The sequence below is a fragment of the Aquarana catesbeiana genome, linkage group LG04 (assembly GCF_042186555.1).
Source record: "Aquarana catesbeiana isolate 2022-GZ linkage group LG04, ASM4218655v1, whole genome shotgun sequence".
Lineage (NCBI taxonomy): Eukaryota > Metazoa > Chordata > Amphibia > Anura > Ranidae > Aquarana > Aquarana catesbeiana.
In genome coordinates, this window is record NC_133327.1 from 521,909,073 (window position 1) to 521,929,652 (window position 20,580).

The following is a 20,580-nucleotide window of genomic DNA, read 5'->3' on the forward strand; positions in this document are numbered from 1 at the left end:
GAGGTATGAAAAGAACAGCTGGTTTGGAATTTGGCTTTTAGTTTGTAGGTCCTGGAAGGAGTAAAGTTTTCGAGTAATAGGGTGCACAAAATGTCGGAGTTGGAACAAACCCGCCTTGGCCCAAAGGAACATCCGGGAGTGTGAAAGACTATCAGGTAGAAGGGGGTTAAATAGCACATTAGAAAGGAGTGGGCATGAGGATGCCAGTGAGAACTTGGTATAGCAGGATCGCCAAATCCTGAGTGAAAACAACATAGGGCCTAGGCAGAGGTCATGGAGCTTGGGATCAGTAAATAATGCAGGAGACCAAACCAGGGAGCAGGGGTGGGTCGGGGGAACAACGAACCCATCTCTATCTCCATCCACCTGTTTGGAGGACGCATGCTGGCCCAGGACACCACTGCACGGAGGTGGGAAGCCAAATAGTACTTGTGGATGCCCAGTGCTCCCATGCCTCCCTACCCCCTGGGGGAAAAAATGACTGAGCTGGCCACTCTATGTGCCCCATACTTCCATATTAAAACGAGAAACCACTGTTTAAGGAGTTTCAATTGGGCCATCGGAATAGGGACAGGAAGAATTTCAAAGTAATACAACAGTTTGGGCATTACCAACATCTTCAGCATGTTAATCCTGCCTATCCAAGATATCGGGAGGCGGTTCCATCTATTTAACATATCTTTGATAGATTTAAATAAGGGGACATAGTTGGCCGAATGAAGGGTAGAATATGATGAAGTGATTTGTACTCCTAAGTAATTGAGAGAAGTGGTGCACCAGCGATAGGGATATGACTTCTTCAGTGAAAGGAGATGAGATCGTCAGGTGGGAGATGTAAGAGCAAATCTTCAGTCTTGGACATATTAATTTTGTATCCCGAAAGTGAACTAAACTGAGATAGTAGGGCGTGTAGGGATGGGAGTGATACATGGAGGTTAGTAAGGGTCAGAAGCACATCGTCGGCAAATAAAGAAAGTTTATATTCCCTTTGTTGCATAGGAATCCCTCATATGTCTGGGTGTGATCTAATAGCCTTAGCTAGTGGCTCCAGGCAGTGGATTAAAAGGAGTGGCGAAAGGGGGCAGCCTTGTCTAGTACCATTAGACATAGGGACTGGATGTAAAGGACGCTAATTGAACCTGAGAAGAGGGGTTAGAGTAAAGGGCATGGAGGGCTGTAAGAAAAGGACCTCTTAATCCAAATTTAGTAAGGGTTGCGAACATATATGGCCAGCTTAATCGATCAAACACCTTTTGGGATTCGAGGCTAAGAATCTGGGCAGGACGGCGGACTCTGTTTAATATGTCAATGAGATCAATGGTACGTCTGGTGTTATCCTCTGCGTGCCTAGAAGGGACAAAACCCACTTGATCTCTATCAGTTTCGTCAGGAATTGGGAAAGGCGATTATAATAAAATTTTGGTAAAGAGCTTGTAGTCTGAGTTTAAAAGTGCAATTGGCCTATAGCTGTCTGGGAGCAATGGGTCCTTGTCCGGTTTGGGTATTACCGTAATATAGGAGTGTAGAAATTGTTGGCAGGGGCGTTGACCCTGAAGGAGGGAATTGTATAGAGATACCAAGTGTTTCAAAATAGTCGGGAGAAAGGTCTTATAATAAGTGTAGGGAAGGCCGTCTGGACCTGGGGCTTTATGGGATGGGAGAGATTTGACAGTGCGAGCTCCTCCTCAGTAATGGGAGCATTTAAAATCTGCACCTCCTCCTCAGCAAGTCAGGGGAGGCGGAGATTAGCCATAAATGTTTCAAAAGCTTTCTTGTCAAAAGGGGGGTGTTGGTCAGGGGAGAGGCAGTTATAGAGTTTGTCATAAAATTCCCCAAATAATTGAGTCATTGTCTGTGGACAGTAGGTGGGAGTCCCATCTGTGCGTTTTATATGATCCGGGAAAGATAGGGAGGGCCTAGGATTAAGCCTAGATACCAACATCCCATGCAGTTTATTTGAAAAGTCGTAAAATTTGTGTTTTGCCCATAAAATAGATTTATCTATTTTAGACATGTCTAGAGACTTTATACGGTTATGTAGAGAAGTTCCCGTGCGCAGCTGGGCCATCGTGGGGGCGTGTAGCAGAGAACGTTCAGCAGCCACTAGTTCCGAAATTAAAGAGGACCTCAGAAGGGCCGAAGCCCTCTTTCTCTGGGATCCCACAGAGATACACTGTCCTCTAAAGAACGCCTTGTGAGCCTCCCAGAGGACGGACGGGCTGGACACCGAACCTGTATTTAAGTGGAAGTATTCAGTTAGGGCGGTGATAATCCAGATGTTTTATTAAAGACTCATTTAGCCTCCAATGGCACCTCCTGGGAAACGCAGCTGAGAGGCAAAGATCTAGGGATAGAGGGGCATGGTCCGACCAGGTAATTGGACCCAGGTCGGAGGACACCGTGTGGGAAAGCAATCGAGCCATCACTAAGAAATAGTCCAGTCTTGAAAACATCTTGTGGGGAGGGGAGTAAAACGAATACTGACGATCCACGGGGTGCCTGACTCGCCAGGCATCAAAGACGGTGGGTGCGAATCAACTTCCTGAAGGAAGTAGCTAAGGACTGTGGGGCATGAGGGGGGACGGTGTGGAACAAAGATTTCCTATCCCGGCCGGGAGAGAGGACAGCATTGAAGTCTCCTCCAATTATCATAAAGGGATGAGCTACTCTATGTAATCGTTGAAAAACCTCAATAAGGAATTTAATTTGACCCGTGTTAGGAGCATATACATTCATGATCGTCATAGGGTTAGATAAGTAAGTGCTGTTGTCAGGAAAGAGGCAAGTACCAGTCTCGCCAATATCGCTGCCTTCCTTCACACATGCGCGGTAGAGCGGCACTCCGGCGCATCCCTGGGCACAATACAGCTAAACGGCTAATGCGCGTGCGCAATTCGGCTAAATGGCTGTTTGTGTGCAATTCAGCGAAACGGCTAATGCGTGTGCGCGATTCAGCGCAACGGCGAACGCGCGTACGCAATAGCGTGCACAACATGAGCATCCCACTGGCCTATAAAAGCCACTCTGTGCCATGACCAGATTGCTGGTTTGTCTTTCAGCTCCCCGTGTGTTTCCTGCTTTGTATCCTGATTCGTGATTACCTGTTGTGACCCGGATTGACCTTGACCTGCTCTGATCTCTACCTGCATCTGACCCTCGGCTTGCCTAACGGACTTCTCCACTTGCTTATTGTGTTTGACCCTCGGCCTGTCTATGGATATTGCTTCCTGTCTCCAGTGATTGACCCTCAGCCTGCTCTTGGACTTTGCTATTGTCTTCAGTGCTCGGCCCCTGGCTTGCTCACAGACTTTGCTTCCAGTCACCTGTGTTTCACCCTCGGCCTGCCTACGGACTTTTACTATCAATCTTCAGAACTAGTCATCAGCCTGCTGACAGACCTGCTAACAGTCTTTGCACTAGACTGTTTTTGCCTATCCAGAGACTTTTACTAGTCAACGGTGTTTAACCCCCGGCCTGTTGTTGGATCAGCTGTTCATCCTCCTTCCTGAGCTTCAGCATCTTCCAGTCCTGCACAGCTCTATCCCTTACTGTGAGATGATCAATCAAAAAACTAAGAGTAAAAAAAAAATCAAATAAAAATGAAAAAAAAATAAACAAGAAAAAGTAGAACTGCAGCATTTGAGCAAACTTGAGGTGATCCAAAAAAGGGATCATGTAAGATTATGACGCTGAGAAACCAAAAGGCCTGTAAGGCCCAAAAAAATGAGGAAAAAAGAAAATAACTTCACAAAAAGACCTGAGCAAGAATTACTCAGGAATCCTTGGCCGTAGAATGAGGACCAATAGGGGAGCATAGCCGTCTCCAAAATGGTGAGGGACCCATGACTACCCATCACAATGATCCGCCAATAGCGTTATCTGTCCGAGCACATCTCTGGGCTACCTGGGCAAAGGCAGCCGTGGGGGAACGATTAGATAAAGAAAAACAGCTGTTTCCTATGGAAAACTGAATCAATTTAACAAGAAAGCAAACAGGCAGCAAAAATAGCCTAAACTTTGCAGGACGTCTGCAAGAGAAGGCGTACTGTAACCACAGTGGGCCCAAATAGGGAGTTGAGTAACAGTCAGATCCCAAATGGGGCCATAAAAAGGATATGCACAAGGGTAGAGTGTCCGCATCAAATCAAGTGGGTGGTCTCGAGCGTTGAGAGCGCTGGGGAGTGGAGTAGGCCTTTGACCCTCTTCCTCTCACTGGGGTCCAGTTTCTGTCTGGAGACGACAATGGACATGGGGTGGTAGGCAGGGCCTAATCCATGTCCACAGGAAGTGGAGGCAGGCCTAGACGTTTGACGAATGCATCAGCTTCTTGAAGGACCCGAAGGGCATTATGGTACCCCATCTAGAGTGACGTTGAGGCGAAAGGGGAAGCCCCAAAAATAAGGGACCTTGTGCTACTGTAGATGTGAGGTGATGGGCCGTAGAAAACGACACTTGGCCAGAGTGATCGGAGAGAGGTCACTGAACAGTTGGATTCTGTCTCCTTTGTATTCAATGCCAGATCTGTTCCGGGTGGCCCTAGTTAGAGTCTCTTTACTCTCATAGAAGTGGAAACGTACCACTATGTCGCGGGGTCTGGCCCCCGCAGGGGGTTTAGGGGCCAGGGACCTACGAGCCCTGTCGAGGCGCCAATCAATGTCCACAATTTCAGGTGCCAGGGTGTTAAATAGGCCCAAGAGATAAGGCCTGATATTGTTGTCAGCAACAGTCACAGGGACTCCGCGTATTCTCAGGTTCTGACGACTTTCTCTGTTCTCAAGGTCCTCCTGCTGAAGCTACAATTGGGACACTGCGTTTTTTAGGGTTGCATTTTCCTCTTCAAGGACCTGTACATAGAGCAGAGTCTCATCAAATTTTATCTCTAGAGAGGCTGTACGTTCTCCTAGTGCATCTATCTCTCCCCTGAGCTCTCTACATATTCTCCCCCTCTCCTGTGCTATGTCTCTGGTTACCTGCCGAGCCAGGGCCTGGAGTTTAAGATCCATCATCTCCGGGGTAAGGACTGGGTGAGGAGAAGAAGCCATGTGTGGGGGGATAGCCTGCTGTTGCAATCCCTCCTCCGCCATTAGGGTGCTGACGTAATCCTCCGGATCTCCCTGAGAAATCAAGACCGGGGATTGAGGCCTGGTCAGGAAGCAGTCCATGGTGGAGGAGGGCCTCGAGTGTTGCGTAGCTCGGTAGTGGGATCTCTGGTCCCCGATTTTGCCCATAGGGTGCCGGGATGTGCAGCGGAGTCGTGGCGTCTCGCCTCTGGAGCAGTTTGTGGCTTATGTTGCTGTACAGAGGCCGCGGAACACTGGACGGGAGCGGAGCTCAGGGATCACGTGTCCGCCATCTTAGAGAGCCGCGCTAAGCTTGCTATATTCTTTACAATTCTTACACCGTGTTAGAATTTTTACTTCCTCGTTCAGAGTGTAGTCTTGGCTTACACTGTGTGACAGCTGATTGGAGGAAAGGCACACCCCCCCACTCCACATAGGCAGAAGAAGGAAGATACTTTCAGAGCTGTGCTGTGACAAGACAAGCTCTCTACTAATCTATTTATAGCACTCATCCCGACACAAATTTCAGGCTAGTTTTATCTCCAGTCTCGGAGAACTTGTCAGAAGTTATAATGCTGATAACAGAGGAATGAAATAGCAGAAAGACACGGGACTTAGTCATTTGGAGAGAGATAAGTAAACACTACAGATATATGTGCCTAGGTCAAATTTCATGAATCAGGTTTACATCCACTTTAACACCTCTGAAACTTAAAGCGGAGTTCCAGGCTTTTTATGTTTATTAAAAGTCAGCAGCTACAAAAAGTGTAGTTGCTGACTTTTAATAAACAGACACTTACCTGTTCCACGGTCCAGCGATGCAGCAGAACGGAGCATCGCTCCTCTCCCCCTCCTCTCCGCCGGCACCTCCATTGCCACTCTGGACACCCGGCTGTGATAGCTTTCGGCTTCACGGCTGGGCACGCACGGCGAATGCGCGAGTCACGCTGCGCTCCCGGAGTGGACAGGCAATCTCCTGGGCCCTGTCACGTGTCCCAGGAGATCGCCTAGAGGGAGGGGCCGCCTAAGGCGAAAGGAGGAGTCGCCTTGGTGGTCCCTGGGCAGAAGGAGGAAGTGGGACAGGAAGACCCCTCCTAACGAAGCCCCCCCCCCCCCCCAAAAAAAAGTACATGCCAAATGTGGCATGTAAGGGGGCGAGGAGTGCTTAAAGCGGAAGTTCCATTTTTGGGTGGAACTCCGCTTTAAATGAGCTAGACCATTTCATTCAAAACCTGCTTCATTTTCATTTTTCATGACTTTATGTTTTGGTACTAAAAAGTTTCTGTGATTAATTTACCTAAGCTAACATATTGCTTTTCTACATAATGAGGGCCCATTATGCACCCAACTAGGATGAAACTCCTAGCTTCATTAAGTAGTAAAGCAAGGATGTGGCTGACATCTCCCTGCTATCAGAAGCGCAAGCTGTAGTGCAGTCAGTGTTAATCCTATACCTAGCATTAGAGAAGAAAAAACTGTAGTTTTATAATAAACTGATGCCTGAGCTGGATATGCATACTCTTTATGTCAGAAATATTACATTCACCAGCTAGATCAGCAGCAGTGTAATATACAGTATCTCACAAAAGTGAGTACACCCCTCACATTATTGTAAATATTTTATTATATCTTTTCATGTGACAACACTGTAGAAATGACACTTTGCCACAATGTAAAGTAGTGAGTTTACAGCTTGTATAACAGTGTAAATTTACTGTCCTCTCAAAATAACTCACAGCCATTAATGTTTAAACAGCTGGCAACAAAAGTGAGTACACCCCTAAGCTAAAATGTCTGAATTGGGCCCAAAGTCTCAATATTTTGTCCACCATTATTTTCCAGCACTGCCTTAACCCTCTTGGGCATGGAGTTCACCAGAGCTTCACAGGCTGCCACTGGAGCCCTCTGCCACTCCTCCATGACGAAAATGGCTAATTGGGCCTGATTTGGACATTTTCACTTAGGGAAGTACTCACTTTTGTTGCCAGCGGTTTGGATATTAATGACTGTGTGTTGAGGGACAGCAAATTTACACTGTTATACAAGCTGTACAATCACTACTTTACATTGTAGCAAAGTGTAATTTCTTCAGTGTTGTCAAATAAAAAGATATAATAAAATATTTACAAAAATGTGAAGGGTGTACTCACTTGTGAGATACTGTATGTTATGATGTAATATTTTGTTGATAGCTGTGTAAAAATGCTGGCAATAAAAAGAGCTAGTGCTATTTTTTGATTTGGTCCAATTATGGATTTTTGCAAGATGTCATGGACTACAGATCTCAGTAAACAAATACATGGCATGCCTGTGATCATGGACCTCTTTATAAATCTGTTTTAACCTTCAACTTTTTATCATCTGCCATCACCCTTAGATAAGTAAATGTAAAATTCTTATGGGCAGTCTGTTGAAAGTCTTAAACAATATGTGCTCTGTCAAAGTGCACTTGCTCTTTTTGCACCCCTCTGCTGACCTAACAAGTCCCACCCTCCCCCTTCAAAGAGTCATACTTTCAGCTCTATGCACACTGGGCTTAATAAACTGCCAGTTCCATTGGAAGAACAAAAACACTCATATAGAGCATTTTTGTACAAACGTTCAGGCGCATTTAGAAATGTTTAGTGTTTTTCAATCTAAAACGCAAACCAGAAGGATTTTTTTTCTGCCTCTAAATTGTCCTAATGTACATAGAAACATAGGTTTCCATTGAGCTGTTTCTACAGACGAACACACAAAACTCCTGCGGAAGCATCAATTTTTTTTGCCAGTGTGCATGGAGCCTTACTAAAATGAGATACGCACAGCCTCCTGTCTTTGATGACATCCATCACTGCAAGCCCTCTCAATCTGGCCACACCTGTGCAGTACAGGCCCATAAAAATCTATAGGGTTTGTCTTCCTGTGTATCCTGACTGTTAGAAGGAGGCAGACAAGCCATGTAGAAGTCTATAGGGTTCCACAGCTAAAGGGTGACCGATAACTAATCTGTACTGTTATTTTGCTTGGACTAATCATATTACAGCACCTGAACTATGTTAATTGCTATTTGCAAGAAATTAATTCACTATCTCTCATTAGGTTTAGTTGCTAAGTCATAATCTAAACATGTCTGTGTACTAACACTTTAACAAACATTCACTAACAATCCCTATTAAATTCAAAATGTATCAACAATTTAAGTTGGTGCAAATGTAACTAGGGGGATTGATGGGCAAAGGGTGGGCACACCAAATATTAGATTTTTTTTCTGTTTATACAGTTTGTAAGTTAATTGATAAATAAAAATATTTTCATTATTATATCCTAAATTTATGGAATTTTTTTTTTTAACTAATACCCAAAACATTTGCGCAGTACTGTATATTAAACAGAGAACCTATCAATACAGGAGCTGCTATTGCCGACTTCATGCAAGCTCTGGGGCTGTGCTCCGTCATAACCTGCTTCACAACCTAGACAGCTACTGACTTACAATACAGTAGGGCAAAAAAGTATTTAGTCAGCCACCAATTGTGCAAGTTCTCCCACTTAAAAAGACGAGAGAGGCCCGTAATTGTCATCATAGGCATACCTCAACTATGAGAGACAAAATGTGGAAACAAATCCAGACAATCACATTATCTGATTTTTTAAAGAATTTATTTGAAAATTATGGTGGAAAATAAGTATTTGGTCACCTACAAACAAGCAAGATTTCTGGCTCTCACAGACCTGTATCTTCTTCTTTAAGAGGCTCCTCTGTCCTCCACTCATTACCTGTATTAATGGCACCTGTTTGAACTTGTTATCAGTATAAAAGACACCTGTCCACAACCTCAAATAGTCACACTACAAACTCTACTATGGTGAAGACCAAAGAGCTGTCGAAGGACACCAGAAACAAAATTGTAGACCTGCACCAGGCTGGGAAGACTGAATCTGCAATAGGCAAGCAGCTTGGTGTGAAGAAATCAACTGTGTGAGCAATAATTAGAAAATGGTAGACATACAAAACCACTGATAATCTACCTCGATCTGGGGCTCCATGCAAGATCTCACCCCGTGGGGTCAAAATGATCACAAGAACGGTGAGCAAAAATCCCAGAACCACACGGGGAGACCTAGTGAATGACCTGCAGAGAGCTGGGACCAACGTAACAAAGGCTACTATCAGTAACACACTACGCCGCCAGGGACTCAGATCCTGCAGTGCCAGACGTGTCTCCCTGCTTAAGCCAGTACATGTCCGGGCCCGTCTGAGGTTTGCTAGAGAGCATTTGGATGATCCAGAAGAGGATTGGGAGAATGTCATATGGTCAGATGAAACCAAAGTAGAACTGTTTGGTAGAAACACAACTCGTCGTGTTTGGAGGAGAGAGAATGCTCAGTTGCAAACAAAGAACACCATACCTACTGTGAAGCATGGGGGGTGGCAACATCATGCTTTGGGGCTGTTTCTCTGCAAAGGGAACAGGACGACTGATCCGTGTACATGAAAGAATGAATGGGGCCATGTATCGTGAGATTTTGAGTGCAAACCTCCTCCCATCAGCAAGGGCATTGAAGATGAAACGTGACTGGGTCTTTCAGCATGACAATGATCCCAAACACACCGCCCGGGCAACGAAGGAGTGGCTTTGTAAGAAGCATTTTAAGGTCCTGGAGTGGCCTAGCCAGTCTCCAGATATCAACCCCATAGAAAACCTTTGGAAGGAGTTGAAAGTCCGTGTTGCCCAGCGACAGCCCCAAAACATCACTGCTCTAGAGGAGATCTGCATGGAGGAATGGGCCAACATACCAGCAACAGTGTGTGACAACCTTGTGAAGACTTACAGAAAACATTTGACCTCTGTCATTGCCAACAAAGGATATATAAAAAAGTATTGAGATGAACTTTTGATATTGACAAAATACTTATTTTCCACCATAATTTGCAAATAAATTCTTTCAAAAATCAGACAATGTGATTGTCTGGATTTGTTTCCACATTTTGTCTCTCATAGTTGAGGTATACCTATGATGACAATTATAGGCCTCTCTCATCTTTTTAAGTGGGAGAACTTGCACAATTGGTGGCTGACTAAATACTTTTTTGCCCCACTGTAAGCATCAGCATATCACATGTCCTGATCTGCTGTTGCTTGTTCCAGGTCAATGGTTCTCTAATTGGTGAAGTCAAGATATGGATGACAGTACCAAAATATGCAATTTTGATTAAAAAACAGAAAAATATCAGAAATACCTCCTGTCCACTGCTTTTAACATTGCTTGCATCCTTTCTTCAATTGTTGCTTTAATCAGAAATCTATGGACTATTGTAGCTCTGAAAGAAGTAAAATGATATTTATTACAAAAGTTAATATACTAACAGTCTAACATTTTATATTTTGTTTACTTTAGATGTAATTTGATTATTATCTAAAGGGATATATTCAAGAAAGACAATTTACATGGGTTTCTAATTTTTTTCATTGATCTAGTAAACTGAAAAAATCATGTCAATATGGTCACTGCCATTCTGTATTTAAAATAAAGAGAAAGTCTACTCAATACTGATATTTTGGTCATGTTTGTGCAGCAAGAGGACACTGGTTCTTCTACAGCAATCTCTATAATGTACCATACTCCTGCTCCTCCATACATCTACAAGAGGATTGGGTACTGACAAAACTGAAAAATTCGTAAGCTAGACCCCAGTAAATACCCTCCTCTACCTTGAATGCCTCTGGGCTAATTCACACTGTGCAGTGACCAGTGTTCTACTATACTGTCAAACAACAGTTACTGCTAGTACATACAGAAAACAATTGGTTTCATTATGTCCTATTTACAATGCTACACAGCTCAGAGCAGCTGATTAAGTGCAGACATGGTGTATTTTATTGCAAAACACTGTACAGGATCGCAGTGCACTGTGTCACAAGTTTAAAAAAAAAAAAACACAAAACAGGGAGCTGTGTGATGAGCGGAATCGCACACCACACTAACCCCTACCGCAGTTGAAAACTTCTGTTCCAGATTAAGATGGAGAAGGTCACCACTAATAACAGGTGGAACAATAACAAATTCACAAACAGAGAAGAAACACTAGGCACAGCTCCCACAAGAAGTAGATTCAAAAAAGGCAAGAAAGACCAGCCAATCTACATGAGAAGGCCAGAGGCCTAACACTCCCAACCTTAACAGTTGAGGGATGAAACCCCCATATAGACTGGCTGGTCTTTCTTGCCTGTTTTTTTATGCTAGATTGCCTTTGGGATCTGCTCCTCCTGGGATTTGTTCCTAGTGTTTCATCTCTGTTTGTGAATTTGTTATTGTTCCATTGGTTATTGGTGAGTTTTGGTTGATCAGATCCTGGTGTTGTATCCTGACTGGCCTTACTTGCAAAGTGGTCTTCAGAGACAGGGTTATACTTGGGGCTGTGTCATGCCTCTGGGCCTGGACAGCCTTCTTCAATTAACCTAACTAGTATACTCAGATCTGGAAAGTGATACAATAGCGATCCCAGTGTCCAAAGGTCACATTTCAGGCTAGCCCCATACGTCCAGCCCAGCAGTGCATAGTCTTCAAAGCAAGGCGGAAGAACCAGCGATTCTGATGGCTGCTATGTAGAGACCAGCTCAAGTGGTGAAGCAGGGAGGAATCTTCAATTAGGTCAAGAAAGAGGAATCCACGAAGCAAAACAAAGAGAAAAGGCTAGCACAAACATTGGTTACACTTTTCTTACAGAACTTGAGAAAAGACATCTATCCTCCTATGACAATAGCAAAAAACGGAGGCATGCTGGGTAGAGGACATGTTATACTGGGAGCTGGCTTATGAATTTTTCCAATTGCCAGTGTTCAATCCTGTTGTGGGTAGCAGTATAATAAGACTTTATCCAAAAATGTCTATGTCCCTCAATAGTTGAGAAAAATGTCTTTAAACTACTACATACAGTACATTGTTCCAATGAGACCCTTACACTTATCAAATTGACTTCCATTTAAGAAAGAGTTGACACCTTAAACTGTCAGAAGGTAATTTCTCCAGTTTATGTTCCCCTAGCAACAGCAAAGGTCTGACAAACAAAAAATACATTTAATGACTTTCTGAAAGACGATATTTTTTATAAGCATTGGCAGGTGACAATTCCCACGACTGATAGATTTACCAAGAATTTAACAAGATAGATTTACCAAGAATCCCCATAGTTTTGTGTGATGTGGAAGGGGGTATCTAATCTTTATCACATCAGGGATGCTCTGGGTGCTGCTAGAAGCTAAAGAAATATACATAAAAAGGTACTTGCTTATAAAATTATAATGTAGTCTATTAACTAGAATGGTTACTTTAACCTTTACAGACACAGGTTTGCTTTAGTGCTTTGACTATAAAGACAAAACATACTTTTTCTGTCCAATGCGATGTACACGACCTATAGCTTGTAGCTCATGTGCTGGATTAAGAATGGGCTCCACCAGTAACACATGAGTAGCTTCAATGATATTTAGGCCATTGGATCCAGTGTGCAGTGGAAGAAGCAAAATGTTTATCTTAGGATCATATTTAAATGCAGAAAGGTTTTCCTGTAAAACAAAGCATCCATATTCTACATCATATTGCTAAAAATAAAGATATATTATGCAGTCATGCTCTTAAAAAGACCAACATGAACAATCTGTATTATAACTGAAAACCACACAGGGGGAAGCAGATACTGTAAGGAAAGAGGGCAAGCAGTATGCTGCCCATAGCAACCAATCAGGTTTCCATTATTAATTACCTAAAGCACATTTGAATATGCATAAAATAAATGACTGGCTGCTTTGGGAAAAACTTTAATTTTTCCAAACACTTAGGTTATCTGTAGACATTACCTCATTGTCAACAACTAAGCCTGTTGATTTTTGCAGGATTAAATAACCATAATATCTACAGTATGTGCAACCTCAGATTACAGCAGATCCTTGGTGGCTGAGAGATCTGGGGGGACAGATTAATTTATAATGTTTGACTAATTTTGGCATCCATTGCAAGATTTAGATGATCCATTGTTGTCATTAACCGGAAAATATAATCCAACTTTAAACATTTTGGAGCCACTTTGAAAGCTTAAGATGCTGTATATTGTTAAAATTCTTACTTCAGTAGTAATTATGTACCTGGAATTTCTGAATGCCATTAATCTGTGAGTACACCAAGCCATTGTCCTGCAGAGCTTTTGCGATGATATCCAACACATCCTGCCACTGAAAAATAAAAACTTTTGCTAAATGAGATGTATATATGTCTCCTTCTTTAAAATAATAATATGAAAAGAGAAATATAAATAAAACCAGAATTAGTAATGTCTCAGGCGCCAAGAGGCAGAATCCTCTAGGTGCCCAAGGCATTATTGCATTGTATCAAACAAATTCAGGGAACAAACATTTTTCAGCATATGTGCATTACACAATTATGTCCATATGTAAAAATACATTTAACAGACATATATTTGTAAAAAAAGAACAATGTAAAATGGAGGTTAGGCTACGACTTTTGCTAGCTTTGACAACTTCAGTTGCTTCTATGGAAAATGGTTTAAAAAAAAAAAAACATTCTGTCATTCAGTTAGATGTACAATGCACTGGTACTCAAATTTTTTATTCACACATTGATTTCCCCATATTCTCATTAAAAGAGAAGTATGCAATTTTCATACTTACCTAGCTGGATCCAGCATTGGTCCAATGCTACAACTGTCACCCGCTGGCTTTAACACAATTTCGTGAGTAGAGAGCTGGTAACTGTCAGTCACAGGCTCTCTGCTCTGACACCAACCATCCCCCCCACTCACTGGATCAGTGGGCTGTGGAGAGGGTGTGGAGGCTGAGCCAGGTGCCGTTCCAGGCATGTGGGTGGATCCTGACTCTATTTTCGTGATCTTTCCTGAGCCTGGACTGGCTCGGTGACGTCAGCCGGCAGGGGGCCTCAGCCCACTGTCTGTTGAAAATGGGTTACAGGAGTACAGAACAAACTGGCTGTACTTTAACCGCTTCCCGACCACCTCACTCAGATATACTGCAGCAGAAGGGCACGTACAAGCAGATTAATGTACCTGTAGGTTGCCCTTTAAGAGGCGACTTGCGGGCGTGAGCGTGATCGCGGGTCCTGCGGACTCGATGTCCGCGGGGATACCCACGATCGTCTCACGGTGAGGAAGAAAGGGGAAATGCTTATGTAAACTAGCATTTCCCCGTTCTGCCTAATGACACTGATCACCGCTCCCTGTAATTGGGAGTGAGGATCAGTGTCGTGTCACACACAGCCCCTCCCCCCACAGTTAGAATCACTCCCTAGGACACACTTAACCCCTACAATGCCACCTAGTGGTTAACCCCTTCACTGCCAGTGTCAGTAATCAATGCATTTTTAATCGCACTGATCGCTGTATAAATGTGAATGGTCCCAAAATAGTGCCAAAAGTGTCCGATCTGCCCGCCATAATGTCGCAGTCACAATAAAAATCGCTGATCGCTGCCATTACTAGTAACAAAAAAAAAACAAACTATCCCCTATCTTGTAGATGCTATAACTTTTGCGCAAACCAATCAATAAACGCTTATGGCGATTTATTTTAACAAAAATATGTAGAAGAATACGTATCGGCCTAAACTGAGGAAAATAAATTTTTTATATATATTTTTTGGGGATATTTATTATAGCAAAAAGTAAAAAAAATATAAAAACCGCAGAGGTGATCAAATACCACCAAAAGAAAGCTCTATTTGTTGGAAAAAAAGGACGTCAATTTTGTTTGGTGCCACGTCGCACAACCACGCAATTGTCAGTTAAAGCCACGCAGTGCCGAATCGCAAAAAGTGCTCTTTGACCAGCCAAATGGTCCAGGGCTTAAGTGGTTAAGCTATTTGTTTTTTTTTTTTTTGCTGTTTTTGATTAATTACTATCAGACATTAGTTGGTATTGTCTCTCTGAGTAATTTTTATTCTTTGGAGGTTTTATTAGGCTGCTTAAGGAGTAATGCTGCAGTAGTAATATTTTGGTCCGCCGTTGTGAGTGGCATAGGATTTTTTCCACCCTTGTGTGAGGTGCTGTGGGACCATTGATTTGTTTGTCTATGTGAGCTCTAGCAGTGCGAGCTGCCTATGGAAGGCGTCCTTGGTCCCCATGGCAGCGGCTTACTATGTCTATTATCAGGCAATTCAGCTGCTCCAATCCACTAAGTCCCGTAGGACGTAACGGGTTTGGGAGGAGGAGCTGCTACAGTGACGTCACTTGCTACTATCCTGGCTCGAGTGAGAGCCGTTTGTGAGTGTCTTCAGCTCTTTACCTACATGCATGATACAAGTGGATTAAATGTGAGTGTTTTCATCTGCAAACATTGAAAGTTTAACATTTTTAGCAGAGAGCACTATTAGTCTCCTTTCCTTTCTTTATATATCATCCGGGATCTCATCTCCATACTGGGACCTGAAGCCTCTGTTTATTTACACCCTGTGGTGGGACAAGCGCATTTGACCATCCTGTTTGACCAGGGGTCAATGGTCTGAGGTGAGCCACCAGTCTCTTTATTGGTAGTGGAAGGATATCATCCCAGGTGTTTATTCAATTCATCTTTACTCTTACACAAAAGATCTTGGTATATGGACTTCCCTACGACTTCAGCTACTTTTGAATTAAAGGAATGGACATTTATTATTGCTAGTTGCATTGCACTGATTGTCTGCATGTATTATTTGAGGGGTTTCCTCCAGTGTTCAGCTTGCAACACCGTCATTATTATTTCCTTATTGTCTTACTGTTTGTGCTGATTGTCTCTGTTAAGATTGTTTTAATTTATCACATTATCAGACCCAGAGGACTGTATAGGAAGCAGACGTAGGCAGGCCAAAGCACTGGTGATAGGATGTATTTGCATTAGAAGGTGCCGTGGATTTCTTTAAAAAATTACTAACTAAAATGTGTTCATTTTAACCAAGCAAATATATATGTTTTATAACCAACAGGAAATAAAACAGAATATTTCAGTTTACTCAACACAGTCTATGAATTGTATTATATACAGCAGGTAAAATAAGTATAGAATACGTCACCATTTTTCTGGGTAAATATATTTCGAAAGGTGCTATTGACAATTGTCACCACATGTCGGTATCAAACCATGCAATCCATACATACAAAGAAACCAAAACAAATAAGTTCAGAAATGAAGTTATGTGTAATAAAATGGAATGACACAGAGAAAAAGTATTGAACACATGATGAAAGGGAGGTGCAAAAAGGCATGGAAAGCCAAGACACCAACTGAAATCTATCAGTGATTATAAAGCAATCCTGCCCCTTGTAAATGCAAAATAATATCAGCTGGTTCAGTTTTAACTGATGGCCTATAAAAAGGTGTCTCATTACCAAGGTGTCACACAAGAAGCATCTAATAATTGTAAAAGCAAAGAGCCCTCTCAAGACCTTTGCAACCTTATTGTTGCAAAACATACTGATGGCATTGGCTCCAGAAGGATTTCTAAACTTCTGAATGTTCCAGTGAGCACTGTTGGGGCCATAATCCGGAAGTGGATAAAACCAGCCATGACCGCAAGATTTCTGACAGAGGAGTGAAAAGAATTATCAGAAGAGTTGTCCAAGAGCCAAGAATCACTTGTGGAGAGCTTCAGAAAGAGCTGGAATTAGCAGGTACAATTGTTTCAAAGAAAACAAGTATTGCACTCAACCACCATGGGATGTATGCACGCTCACCATGCAAGATTCTATTTCCAAAGAAAAAGCATGTTGAAGCTTGTTTAAAATTTGCTTCACAACATTTAGACAAGCCTATGAAATACTGGGAGAATATAGTCTGGTCAGATGAGACCAAAATTGAACTGTTTGGATGCCATAATAGACACCATGTTTGGAGGTCAAATGGCACTGCACATCACCCCAAAAACGCAGTGAAGTTTGGAGGTGGGAGCATCATGGTGGGGCTGTTTTTCAGCATACGGTACTGGCAAAGGATGAATGGAAAAATGTGCCAGGACAGTTTTGATAAAAATCTGCTGCCATCTACCAGGATAATGAAGATGAAATGAGGGTGGACATTTCAGAAAGACAATGATCCCAAACACAAAGCCAAGGAAACTCTCAACTGGTTTCAAAGAAAGAAAATATAGCTGCTAGAATGGCCCAGCCAATCACCTGACTTGACCAATAGAAAATCTATGGAAAGAACTAAAGATCAGAGTTCACAGAAGAGGCCCACAGAACCTTCAAGATTTGCAGACTGTGTGGAAGAATGGGCCAAAATCACACCTGAGCAATGCATGCGACTAGTTTCTCCATACAGGAGGCATCTTGAAGCTGTCATTACCAAAGGACAAAGTATTAAATACATTTCAGTTAGCGTGTTCAATACTTTTTCCCTGTGTCATTCCATTTTATTACACATAACTTCATTTCTGAACTTATTTGTTCTGGCTTCTTTGTATGTATGGATTGCATGGGTTGTTACCGACATGTATTAAAAATTTCATGTCAATAGCACTTTTAGAAATATATTTACCTAGAAAAATGGTGACGTGTTCAATACTTATTTTACCTGCTGTAGAGGGGTGTCAGCTGTCCAACATCCACAGAGGGCTACTGAATGTTTAGGGAGATGACACCAATGACAAGACATTGCTTTGATCAATATTGTCATCTCAATAAACATTTTATAGCCTTCTGTGGATGTCGGACAGCCTACGTGCACCCCTGCTTTGTCCAGAACGTGACGACACATTGCTTCTGCTTGGAATCCATTACTTACCTACAATGAAAAAGAAGAAGATAAATAGTTACTATACAGGAAGAGATACTCTACCAACACGTGAAATTTAAATAACCCATGTAAGCTAATAAAAAAAGCTATATGCTCTCTTGAATTAATTTCAGTGCAGCCCTCATATATTAACCACTTCAGCCCCGGAAGGATTTACCCCCTTCCTAACCAAGCCCTTTTTTGCAATACGGCACTGCGTTGCTTTAACTGACAATTGTGCGGTCATGCGATCCTGTACCCAAACAAAATTGACGTCCTTTTTTTCCCCACAAATAGAGCTTTCTTTTGGTGGAATTTGATCACCTCTGCAGTTTTTATTTTTTGCGTTATAAACAAAAAAGAGCGACAGTTTTGAAAAAAAGGAATATTTGTTACTTTTGGCTATAATAAATATCACCTACAAAAAATATATAAAAAAGCTAATTTCTTCCACAGTTTAGGCCAATATGTGTTCTTCTACATATTTTTGGTATAAAAAAAAAAAAAAAAAATCGCAATAAGCGTATATTGATTGGTTAAAAGTTATTGCGTCTACAAAATAGGAGATTTATGGCATTTTTATTAATTTTTTATCGTGACTGCGACATTGCGGCTGACAGATCAGACACTTTTGACACTATTTTGGGACCATTGGCACATATACAGCGATCAGTGCTATAAAAATGACTGTGTAAATGTCACTGGCAGGGAAGGGGTTAAATACTAGGGGGTGATCAAGGGCTTAACTGTGTTCCCTCAGCATGTTCTAATTGTAGGGGGATGGGCTCACTAGAACATGACAGAGATCACTGCTCCCGATCACTGTGCCTCTGTTATTCATGCCTTTACAGTTATGCAACCATTTATATTATGTACTGTATAATATTCACCTATATGTTCTTACCGTAGAGAATACCAATGATTTGGCTCCAGGGTCCATTGACTGTATTTTCATGAGAGTTCTGACCACTGCTTCAACTTTGGTGGAATGGCTTCCCTTTTGGAGACACAAAAAAAAAAAAAAACAGTTTACTGAAATATGCAAATAATTCAAATAAAAATAAGAAAGCACTATCTTTAAAAGAAACTATAGCTATCAAAATGTGTAAAAGCATGTGTAATATCAACAAAATAAATCAAATTTCACTATGCAAAGATCTAGTACTTTTCTGTTGTAAATTAAACACTATGAAAAGCTTTTAGTATTAAATGTTTATTGAAAAAACAAATTTCTTTACATTGAAGTGAATACTGACATGGAGCAGATCTGCACATCAGGTTGGCCCCCTCTGATAAGTGTCTGTAGATGCCTACTAGAAGGAGACTGAGTCAGGAGAAGTTGCCTACTCCAACTGTCTAGCTGTAAATCAAGGAAGCAGAAAGTAGACAGGTATACTGAGGGTATTCCTGAAAATGGTTTACTTTGTACAAGATAAAGAAAGAAAAGCTAATAAAGAAAGTGGAAAAAAAACATTTTAGTAAGGAAAAAAATGTGATACGATTTTTCTGTAGTGTAAGATATGTAAGGAAAGTGCAGAAGAAGCCATTTTGAAAAGGGAAAGACTTGGAAAGACTTTAGAAGGGTACTGAGTACCTCTATAAATTGGAATAGAAAAAGATCTTCCATGACTTATCCTAAATCTTCATAATCTACAGCAGGGATATGCAATTAGCGGACCTCCAGCTGTTGCAGAACTACAAGTCCCATGAGGCATAGTAAGACTCTGACAGCCACAAGCATGACACCCAGAGGCAGAGGCATGATGGGACTTGTAGTTTTGCAACAGCTGGAGGTCCGCTAATTGCATATCCCTGATCTACAGCAATGATCAAGAATTAGCATGGGTTGAGGCCAGGAAACAATCTTTGGCCTTCAATATCAGATCCTATGGATCCATTTGTTAAAGTGACAATAAGTCTATTTTTTTTTAATGAGTGTGATTTGACATAGAAATAAACTCTGCCAGAATGAAAGGTCCATATTCTCCTATGAGTAAACAGGAAAATGTGGGTGTGAAGAAATGAGTCTACTAAAAGAGATCTGTCTTTTTTGAGTAGGGAAAAACTCAAGTATCCCAGACAAGGCTGAGGATGGACTTGAGGCCTAGTTACCTAACAAAGGCATTTTTTGTCTGAATAGTACTACTGACATACGAGACCTCAAAAATCTTGCAGTATTCTAGCGATTAATAGACTTGAGCCACATATGGAAAGAATGTAGGAATATTTGTGTGTGTTGTAAACAAGACCCACACACCCTAAAGGCTTAGGTATTCTGAACCTGAAGGGGTTTGGAAACACCTGTTTCCAGGAACTAATCCCTAAAATTGGGGTATGGTGTTCTGCAATTCTGACGGTCTTGGCAGAGCAGAAAAGGTGAAAAACGAGGAGGTACAGGTTCAACTTTACATCATAACTATCTGTGTCCCTGCTGGAAAATCCAGGTCTGGCATGCCAATACTATAAAAAGCACACAGTGGGCCCCTCCCCACACTTTACTCCTAAAAGTGAGATCAGGGCTTTAAAGGGAGGAAGGTTTAATGTAAATACTTTTTAAGATTTAAACTTCTAGAGTTGTGTATAAAATAAGGGCCGAATCTAGATTTATGTTTTTCAACTCTAGTGGAAAAACTAAGCATTCTGTGCTTTGATGGGGTAAAGGCTTTGAAGATGAGACTTTTAAGAGCATTCTCATTGTAGGAATAAGACTTTTTCCAGTGACAACTTTCATGAGATTGTTTAGAGCTTATGAGGCGCCTTTTG

The 20,580-nt window shown here is 41.9% G+C and overlaps 1 protein-coding gene across 2 annotated transcripts in view; it reads right to left on the reverse strand.

The window, feature by feature from the left end:
- Nucleotides 1–20,580, reverse strand: part of SHPRH (SNF2 histone linker PHD RING helicase) — a 194,231-nt gene that overhangs the window by 5,076 nt on the left and 168,575 nt on the right. For both annotated transcript variants that reach the window (XR_012243953.1, XM_073627811.1), the window contains exons 26-29: nucleotides 18,722–18,814; nucleotides 13,187–13,273; nucleotides 12,432–12,610; nucleotides 10,285–10,365 (exon numbers count right to left, since the gene is read on the reverse strand). Coding sequence is in view for 1 of the 2 variants with exons in the window: in XM_073627811.1 (XP_073483912.1) it covers nucleotides 10,285–10,365; nucleotides 12,432–12,610; nucleotides 13,187–13,273; nucleotides 18,722–18,814 (440 nt within the window). In the remaining variant the exon portion in view is untranslated. The remainder of the gene's footprint in view (nucleotides 1–10,284; nucleotides 10,366–12,431; nucleotides 12,611–13,186; nucleotides 13,274–18,721; nucleotides 18,815–20,580) is intronic.